Source organism: Clytia hemisphaerica, unplaced genomic scaffold (genome assembly GCF_902728285.1).
Source record: "Clytia hemisphaerica strain Z4C2 unplaced genomic scaffold, Clytia hemisphaerica genome assembly, whole genome shotgun sequence".
NCBI classification, from domain to species: domain Eukaryota; kingdom Metazoa; phylum Cnidaria; class Hydrozoa; order Leptothecata; family Clytiidae; genus Clytia; species Clytia hemisphaerica.
The window spans coordinates 839643-849092 of NW_027103902.1; the positions used below are offsets into that span (position 1 = coordinate 839643).

At 33.7% G+C, this 9450-nt stretch overlaps 1 protein-coding gene across 2 annotated transcripts; it reads right to left on the minus strand.

Moving 5' to 3' along the window:
* Positions 1–793: 793 nt before the first annotated feature.
* LOC136808953 (uncharacterized) lies at positions 794–7837 on the minus strand. Of its 2 annotated transcripts, none has more exons than XM_067065519.1 (10): positions 7755–7837; positions 6410–6674; positions 6154–6317; positions 5586–5769; positions 4959–5331; positions 4593–4835; positions 3868–4032; positions 3152–3682; positions 2510–2710; positions 794–2351 (listed from the first exon to the last, which is right to left on the minus strand). In XM_067065519.1, the coding sequence occupies exons 1-10, from the start codon at positions 7756–7758 to the stop codon at positions 936–938; spliced, it is 3546 nt and encodes a 1181-aa protein (XP_066921620.1). In that variant the 5' UTR covers positions 7759–7837; the 3' UTR covers positions 794–935. The 2 variants fall into 2 exon arrangements, with proteins under 2 accessions (XP_066921620.1, XP_066921621.1); XM_067065520.1 differs by having other exon boundaries at positions 6410–7023; positions 7755–7823.
* Positions 7838–9450: the final 1613 nt, after the last annotated feature.

Consider the following 9450-nt stretch of genomic DNA (forward strand, 5'->3'; position numbering starts at 1 on the left):
AAGGGGTGGGAATTTCTCTCCTATCAGTATTTTTCTTTTTTAGCCGATGTTTAGACCCTCGAGACTTCAATATGTCCCCAGAGACAATTTGTGGAAGAAGAAAATCGAAAGGGGTGGGAAATTCTCTCCCCTCGATTAATGGGAATGAAATTGTGTCTCATGATGTATGAGAAGTGTTAAATATATATTGAATGAAAGCACAGAGGCAGTACTGGCTCGCCAAACATAAATTACTGACAAATTTAAACTAAATGGAAATAAAACTAATAAAATATAAAAATATCTAAGCACGGAGGCGGTCCTGGTGTAACAGAATAAGTACTCGCCGGAAAGTACAATAGATACCTCATTTCCAAGAAAAAGTGTACATCCTTATAAAGAAGACCCTCTTTGTAACGTTCTCTACGTTTGTATTCTTCATCACTTGACAAAACCTTTCGCCGATTATAAATGTTGTAGACTTTTTAAACTATTAATTTTTAGCAAGCTTATTTTTAACCGGACATTTATAAATCACTAAAGTATACCACAATTAATATTTAGAAAGTGTAGATCTAAATTTAAAAATAATGTTTATTTGTTTCGAAATAATGTTTTTTAAGCCTTAGAGCAAGAAAGTGCAACTTTGAGTTTCGTTGCAAAAGATTCATACTTTTTAGTGTTCCAAATGTCAATCATGAATTGTGTAAAGAAAACAAAGTGCTGCTGGGTCATATGTTTTCCAGATGCTTTGATGCATTGAAGGAAAGAGTTGAATTGCTCACAAATGCTTGTGTTGTATTGCATCATACCCTCCAAGCCTCTGCCATTAAACATAGACGAGCAAGAATGAGCAGGACCATGGAAAAGGTCATGATAGAAGCGACACATACGAAAATACTCGGCCTCTCGATTCAAAGTATATTCCTCCAACGAACATGCAAAGTCGTAAAAAATCATTTCAGGTGGGATTTCAAGATGAGTAAAAAGGGAGCAGGCTGCATCCTTCCTTCCTTCTTGTCCATTGACAATATGGGCACCATAACAATGTCCATGGGTAGGGCAAAACCAAAGAAAAGATACGATGCTCCGCGTGTGGCGACCGTTGGATACTTTTTTGTGCAAGATGAGGTGGTGGGTTTGTCATCGTGCACGCGTGTCGATTTGCCATCATCAATTGAAAAGTGACGGTTGTTCCTTATCTTTGCTCCGTCGGGTCTGAAATAATAGAATGAGCCGTCCTTTGGGTTGTATGGAATAGTTTCAGTAAGAGGATCTGAAACGTCAGGGTTGAGTGCTTCAGTTTCACGGATGCGGTTGCAAATGTATTTCAACAGATTAGCTGCATTCTCGTCGAGTAGACCATCGATAACAAAAGATTGAAGAAAAGCTTCGAGGGCGGGATTGAATTTCCTACACTCTTCGTAGACACTTTCAATATCATCGTCATCAAAGATGTTAGCTTGCAACAAACTCTCTATTGTAGGCAACAGCATACTCGGCAAGAAAGTGCGAAGTGCACAATCGAATGAGAGGAAATAGAACACCCTCTTTGTTGCGACCAGTTGGTCAAGGCTCATTTTCTGATTGAAATACGACGTGAAGAGAGGGACCAGCTCCTTGGGTATTACACCGAGAAGAAGTTTGGTTTGATCTTCGATTTCTTCTGGAGACAGCTCCAATTCATTTTTCTTCTTGTTCTTTTTCTTATCAGCATTTTTCTTCTCATCCAATACTTTCCTCTTTGTTTGGCTTTTTAAAAACAGTCTGGCATCTCGAATTCTTTTTTCTTTCTCTTCCTGTTGTTTGATTGTTTCATTTGGATCCTTTTCAGGGTATCTTAAAAAACAGCGGTCGTTGCGTCGATTCTGAGTCGGTAACTTCTGAGCATCTGATGATACTGATTCCATGGGAACGATGCGAAGATTGCGGCTCATAATGCCGATTTTCGTGCCATCACAAGCGAGTGCTTTCGGTGATTCACCGCACCAATGACAAGCACGACGAAACTCACGGTTTTGATGACTCGCCCAAGCGAAATAAATTTTCAGAAAAGTTTTTGAAGTGAGAAATTTTTTTGCTGATTGGTGACTAATGTAGATGTCATTCATACTTTTGCTGAATGAAGAAAAATTACACTTCATTGTGCAAACGTTATTGGTAAATTCCCAACATAACTCCTCTACGATGCAAACATTACGGGAAAGACGAAAGATGTTTTCTTTTGACCCGTTCCACACTTGGATACATTTAGAATTCTTGCACACGAGTTTAAAGACTTGACATTCTATGGTGCAAAGTTTGGTGTAAAGGGTTGTCATTCCGTCTGGCGAATACAAAAGGTTCTCTTGTCCATCTCTCCTCCAAGGTATCTGAAATATAATGTGTTGTTTTGATTAGAAATTTTGTAAGATTTAAAGTCGTTCAAATTGAACCTTTTTCATTTTTACTAAAATGCAAGTAATTTGGAAATCCTTCAGCAAACAAATTCTTAATTTTATCAAATTTTAATATATTATTCTCAATTCACCTCACAATCACAAACTTCAGTCTCAGGTGCTGGATGAAACGACGCAACGAATTCTCGATCTCTCAAAGCTTTTAAACACAGCTCTAAATGATTTAACGTGTTTTCTTTCAATTGATTATCAAAACGGTCAGTGCAAACATTCCTTGGAAAGCGCGTGTGAAATTTCCAAGTCTGACTTTCGCCGTCGAATCCATCGGTAACCTAAAATTGATTAATTTGAATCAATTCATAATAGAATCGATTTAGAAAGAATACTTGACTCTATAAAAGATTTCATATTGATCTCAGTTTCAAGATATCACTTAAATTCTATTGCAAAATCTTGAAGAGAACTTTAAAAGTTCCTTTCATGACAAGGCAAACAGAATAGAAGTCGATAGGGGGGGGGATAAAATCATGTTATTTTTTCAGACATTTTAGCTTGAGATGATCATAACAGAAAATGATGTATATTTTACCAGACGTCAACTAGTCTCATTGGAATATAATTGACACTTGACTGGAAACAACTTTTGAACCACTATTTCATGTTTCATACTTTAGGGTTTGAACTAGTTTGAAAACATATTTTGTCCAAAAACATATTTTGTCCAAAATATTTGATGATGTCTGTAATGGAAAATTGAGAGCGTAGAACTTTACCTTAGACGATTTAGAGTTTTCGGAAGCAAGCTCTTTTTCAAGCTCCATTTCAAACTCGTTTTCGACCTCATCTTCTTCCTCTTCTTTTTCTTCAACCTCGTCTTTATCGTCCATGGCGGTACCATCATCCGGAATATTCTGCCAGCGCAAGATTCGCAGAAGACGATGCTTTTTCCAGTTACAATCCAGGTATGATTTGAAAACAGTTAAGTGCGCACATAAAGCGACTTCATCCATCGTGCAGAAATTGACCAGTTTTCGATATCGCTTAGAGCATATTCCAGATTGACAAGCCACAAATACTCGATCATCTTGATTTGATTTGAAAACGTGAACGAAATGATGACCGATTGAGGAACGAACTGAAAATTTCTCCACATTTACACTGTCCAGAACCATGACATCTTCACTATATGCTTGCAATCCTTTTTCTATACGTTTGGCCAAAGCATTTTCACTTGCAACGGAGGCTGGTGGAATTGAATAGCTATGAGTAGCAAATGCTTCATGAGGCTTCACAGAAATTTTGAACTACGAAGAAAAAGAAATATTGATGATTTTAAGATGGAAAAACTATTTGACGAAAAGCAAAATCAACTAAATATGGATCAAATAATAACTGACTGATCAAAATCAAGAGCTTTTTCCGTGAGTTTAATTACTGAGAAGATTGTTAGGTGCCTGGTGATTTGGCTAAGCATGGTATCAATCCCTACCTCGCTATAAATGTCTTTGATAGCTTGGATATGACAGCATTTGACACCATCCCAATCAGATGATTTAACAACTGAAGAAAGTGTTCGGAAGGTGTCACAAGTGCATACGAGATGGATCATCGAGTTTCGACGAATTGTGCGGGTTATCATAGCAAAGTCATTAAACTGAAAGAACATTTTAAAAGATGTTAGCCTAAAATGCCTCGAAATTTACATCAGTAAAGTCACATTATAATAAGTCATTATAGATTTGGGTCTCTATGTACTAGAATTGCAAATATTAGATTTTGAATCACTTGCGGTACTTTTATATGGGCTAGTATATAGATGTTGGGGTTGTTGTTTATTAGGATCAGTCTATACATCAATATGTACAAGCAAATTTTGACTTGAGGCAAATCTGCAATCTCTACCTCATAAGGATATTCACTAATCTTAATTTTTTCATCCATAATTGAGCGAGAAAATTAGCACCTTGATAGTTCTTCATTTTCTCATTCTATTTGAAGCATAAAAAGGTATTTACGAGAAATCTTTCTACTACTCGATGTACCCCCATCGTTGATGAAAACAAATTCAGATTCCCCTTAAAGATAGAATTAGAGAGCATGAACTATACCATCTTTATCATTCTAAGGGCTTTTGATGCGCAAGCTAAACCGGCTTTTGCGACGACGGGAACCGCCTAGTATTCACTAATGTAATTTTGTAAAATATAATCTTACCTTAAATATACCAGTAAGGGAGTCGTAATCATTCATTACAACCACTTGTCTATTGATTGTATTCTCTCTCCAAAGGATAGTACCATCATTGAAAAGACTGTGTTTGAAATCTAAATATGGAGAAGGTTTCATCATCGTTGGAGCATCAAAGGTATCCTCTGGAAGGTCTAATTCATCCAATAGTTGGGCTTGAGTGAGAGTCTTTCTTGGCTTTTTAGTTAACGACAATCTTTTTGGTTTTGGCTGGAAAATAAGAAAGAACATTGTAAAAAGAAAAGCTAAATTTGATAGAAATACAATAATAGAATTCACGAATAAAAATATATACATTCAACAGGGAAAGAAGACTGTATTCTGTTTACTTACTTTCTTCTGAAGATTTGGTTTCTTCTTGAGATGATAGGCACCATCTAACACATAACAAAGTATTTTTATGATAAAATTATTATGAATGTCTTTATCCATTACGTCTAAAATCATATTACGAGGTGATCGACCAGTAGGGATAAAGCAATGCTCTTTTTTAACTCCGCTGTTGGAATCATTGGTCCAAGAGTGTATGTTTGGTAACGCAGATATTAAATCACACTGTATTTCTAAGGAAAGACTTTCCTTGTCTTTGAAGAAATCGTGAATAGAATTAGGTTCTAGACAAGTTCTTTCTGGTCTGTTGATCGCAAAATCTTTAATGAAAGAATACCAATGATCTTTGTCCCCAATACCATCCAATCTGTAATAGCTGAAAAATAAATAAAAAAACTCTCAGTAAAAGCTTGTAATTCTAGTTTTAGATTGACATGGTTTTTGGTTTGTTTTTCTACCCTTATCGCCATATCTCCCACGATATGTTTCTTTTGAGTAATGTTTTTATCAAAGTTGGGAAGACTTCAGTTGTAATTAGATTGTAGGATATAGACTCAACTGCTAATTTTTGTGATCAAAAATAAAATATTAATTTTAAAGAAACTACTTTATATAAAAATAATGACTTACTACTTATCAGATTGTCCATTTGCATAGCGAGCATTTCTATTACAATAAATGACAAAACCAGGCGCAAATTCGTTGTAATATTTCTGGAAAACTTTCAGTGCGGTAGGAAACGTTTTGTTCAGACAGCCACCTTTTTTGACTGTATTCTTTGAGAATACTTGCGAGTTGTTTTCTTCACTGTGTCCTTAAATGAGAAAATACATTGAAAAAAGGAAATGTTCTGATATAAAGGTAATAAATAGAATTTGCATTAAAAATTGTGATCGTGAGAAATGATAAATCGAATTCTGAATGAATTTTATTATTATTTCCATCAAACCGGAGTGATTCTTTGATCCTAGAAAATTATCACAGTAGAACATTATTCAAATAGTTTTATTCAGTATTACAGCAAAATATATTGAACAAGTTCCTTGAAAAAAAGATTTTATTGTCTTTCTCTAATTTTTAGACTCGAATAAGAAAATATCTTATTCATCTTTTGACTGAAAAAACAGTTTTGAAAACTAATGCTATTTTGTTTACTATGAGACACACTTAAGGTAATTTTTAGACAGTTATAATTTACCTTTCTTTGATTCTGATCTTTGAAATATTTTTGCATTGATGTCCCAATCATTAAAAATTCGAACAGGAAAAACCTTGGTAATATCATTCTCCTTAATAAAATCACCCATCAATGCACGAAGATTTTGTTTGAAAAATCCTCTGTAGATCCCAGTTTCGCAGTACCTAAGGAATTAAAAACATTACAAGTTTTTAAGATATATACTACAGTTTATTGATAAGATACTTTCATCTCTTTTTTGTATCAAAACAATTACCTGAGGTACAAGAATTTTTCACCATTCATTTCCAAAACCAAAGGCAAGCCATAAAGAATGCCATCTGTACATTTGGGGTATGATGCCAACAAAAGAAGAGTTTTCTCGCCAGTCAAAAGTGAGCTAGGGCCTTTCAGTTCAATGCATTGTTTAATTTGCGTTTGAAAGCCTATTTCGAGTGCTGCTGCCTCCTGACAAAGGGTCAATAGTCCAGCAATATTCTCAGCATTTTCAACAAGGGCAATATCTTCAGGTTCATCATTATCTAGTGTAGAGAAAAGATGTTGAAGTGGTGACGAAAAGGATAAATGTTATGTCAAATAAAGTAACAATTTTACACTCAAAGATTTTCCTCGAATAAAATGGTTGTGATACTCCTCAAATGTGCAGGATCAATTTATTTGCCTTAAAACGTTCGAGGATCTTACAAATTATCAAAGCAAATCCAAACATGGCTATCTAAATTTAGTAAGAAAATTGAAACTAAATAATTCCCTGATTTATGATGCCACTTCTTTGGTTATTGTTACTGTTATTGTCGTTGTAAAGTCTGTCTGTCATTGTTTTGTCACAGTTATGAGTCAAACAAATGTCCAGTCAATTGAAAACAAATCCTAAAATCAAAATTACTTAGTAACTTATTTTCATGTTTGTTATTTTCATTGAATAAACTTTCACATGTTTAATTTGATTGATTCTGTTCTTAAAATTATTCATATTGTTACTTTTCAGTGGAAATTTATGCATATAAATGATTAGAAATAGAAATTAAATGGATAGTGGGAAAAAATAAGAAAAATATTTATGAACTAAAGGTCTAAAGAAGATGGTTTGAGATTTTTTGCCTATAAATATATTACAGGGTCATTCTTGAGAGACCTTTCTTTAATAAATGAATTTAAATTTAAATTAATAATTGGGAACTATTATGAATTAATTATTCTATATATTGACTACTTTTTCACATCAATATTCTTATATAATTCTCATTACTGACTTGTAATAAATTCTTCAAAGCTAGGTAAAACTAGAAAAATGCAATATTAGACAGAAAATGCAATATTCAACAGAAAAAGAACCAAAAGAACTTTGACTTAAGTTGTTAAGTAGAGTACTCTGTTTCAAAAATCTAGGCTAAAACTTTTACTGTAATAATAACCATAATACAAAAACTTACAAATTCACAGGTAGTTCCATTTAATCATGAACATCTATCAAAAAAATCAGTCGAACAAAAAGAGCCAAGAGCATGTCAAAGAAAAAATGAAACAAAATAAAAAAACAAAATTGCCCCTCCTACAATTTAACCCTTTATGTATAAGGTACTCTAGGAAATTTAACTTACCCATTATACTATCAATTTGAAATTAGAGTACGTTGTTGAGACATTCAGCATTCCTTTCTGTTTTTCACTAAAAGAGAAGATGATGATAGGACTTCAGGACTTCAGAATAAATGTTTGGAAAGAGGTTCATTCCATGGGGATGATAAAAAATTCAAACTTCAAATTCAAAACTTCAGTATATAATTAATAAAAAAATTGATAAAGTTTACAAAAATTCAAGGATATAAATGTATTCGAGTATGTTTTTAAACAATCCACTGCATGTTGAGACTAAAATAGGAAAAAATCCTTGATTACAAGAATAATTTACGATTGTAAAACATTTTAATTTTGAAAATTTTGTACGAAAAAGTCAAACATGGAAAATTTTTGGTTTTTTGCACAAACCCCTGCAACTATGGTCAATCACCCTGTTGCTAAGATGTCGGCTTGAAATCAAAAATAAAACCACTAAAAACGAAAGTGAAATTGGCCTGCACTCTAAATCTCATAATCTTGATATATATAGGAAATTTAGTCTAAACTGTCTCCAAAGATGAGTGATGGAGAATTAAAAAGAGGATGTTGAAATTAATATAGACCAACTCACGGTACTTTAATGGGATTAAATATTGCGGGAATTAAATTTTGTGAATTTCGCAAACGTGGGTGTCATTTGCGAAATTAGTCCCAATCTGCCAATGAACATGACATGCAATGAAGCTGATAACACACTTCCACAGGTTATTGTTTGTACTGTTACTTTGTTACTATGTCTGATTTTGTGGTCATAGCAGCCTTCTATTATAATTAATTTTTGATAGCTTTCTCTATTATAGTTTCACGAACTGTAGACGGGGGTCACTATACCCTAAACTTTTGCTTGGCGAACGAAACTGTTTGATAAAAAGTTTTTTCAGATTTGAAAAGAAAAAACATTTGTCTTTTATTCTAATCAACCTTTGTTTAAAAATATTGAAGATTTTAAGGGAAAAGTTGCATTTTAAGTACATATTTTAACTTCCTGAAAAAAAGTAGCTTGCTCTAATTAACGAACGTGGTACGTTTTGGTAGCTCAACTATATCACAGGGGATGATGCAAAAAAATTAAGGCCAATAGCTGTCTCCGATGGCTAGCGCTTTGGATTTTAGTACACCCAGTGAAAAAAATTGCCGTGCTGTGAACAAGAACTTTGAAAAAACGCACTCCTGAATACTCATTTTCAAATTTTGAAGGAACGAGATAACGTATCTTCATAATTTTTTTTGAAGAAGAAAGCTGAATAAATTCTCTTTACTCTGGAAAAAACCTTTATGCTGAAAAAGGTTTTCTTCTAGGAGATATAAGTTTAAAGATTTTTTTTCCAAAATCATGTTTTGTTTTTAATACTGCCGCACGCGCAAGAGCTTCGACCTTCCTACTTTCTCAGAAGGTTTTATCTATTTATATCAGTCACAGAAATCCTTACATTTGCATGGGGTGTGCATTTGCAACGGTTTCAACAATTTTTTCAGACCCTGTGCAAGCATCAAATAGAACAAAATCTTAACTTTAAAATGAAAATGGCATAAAACGAAGACGAATGGCATTTTCATTTTCTCTTTAGAAGATTCTTTAGCCTTTTTAGAAAATTTTCGTCCACGGGTTAAAATTTTGATCTGTGCATATTTTTATAATCAAGTGTAACATTTTTCCACTCTGTGTAAATGCAACGGG

Bases quoted from the DNA above. Each gene is read 5' to 3' on its own strand.
- LOC136808953 (XM_067065519.1), bottom strand. The intron at 5,770-6,153 runs GTAAATTATAAC...TTCTCATTTAAG, and splicing joins AAGATCAGAATCAAAGAAAG to GACACAGTGAAGAAAACAAC. The intron at 4,033-4,592 runs GTAAGATTATAT...ATGTTCTTTCAG, and splicing joins CCCTTACTGGTATATTTAAG to TTTAATGACTTTGCTATGAT.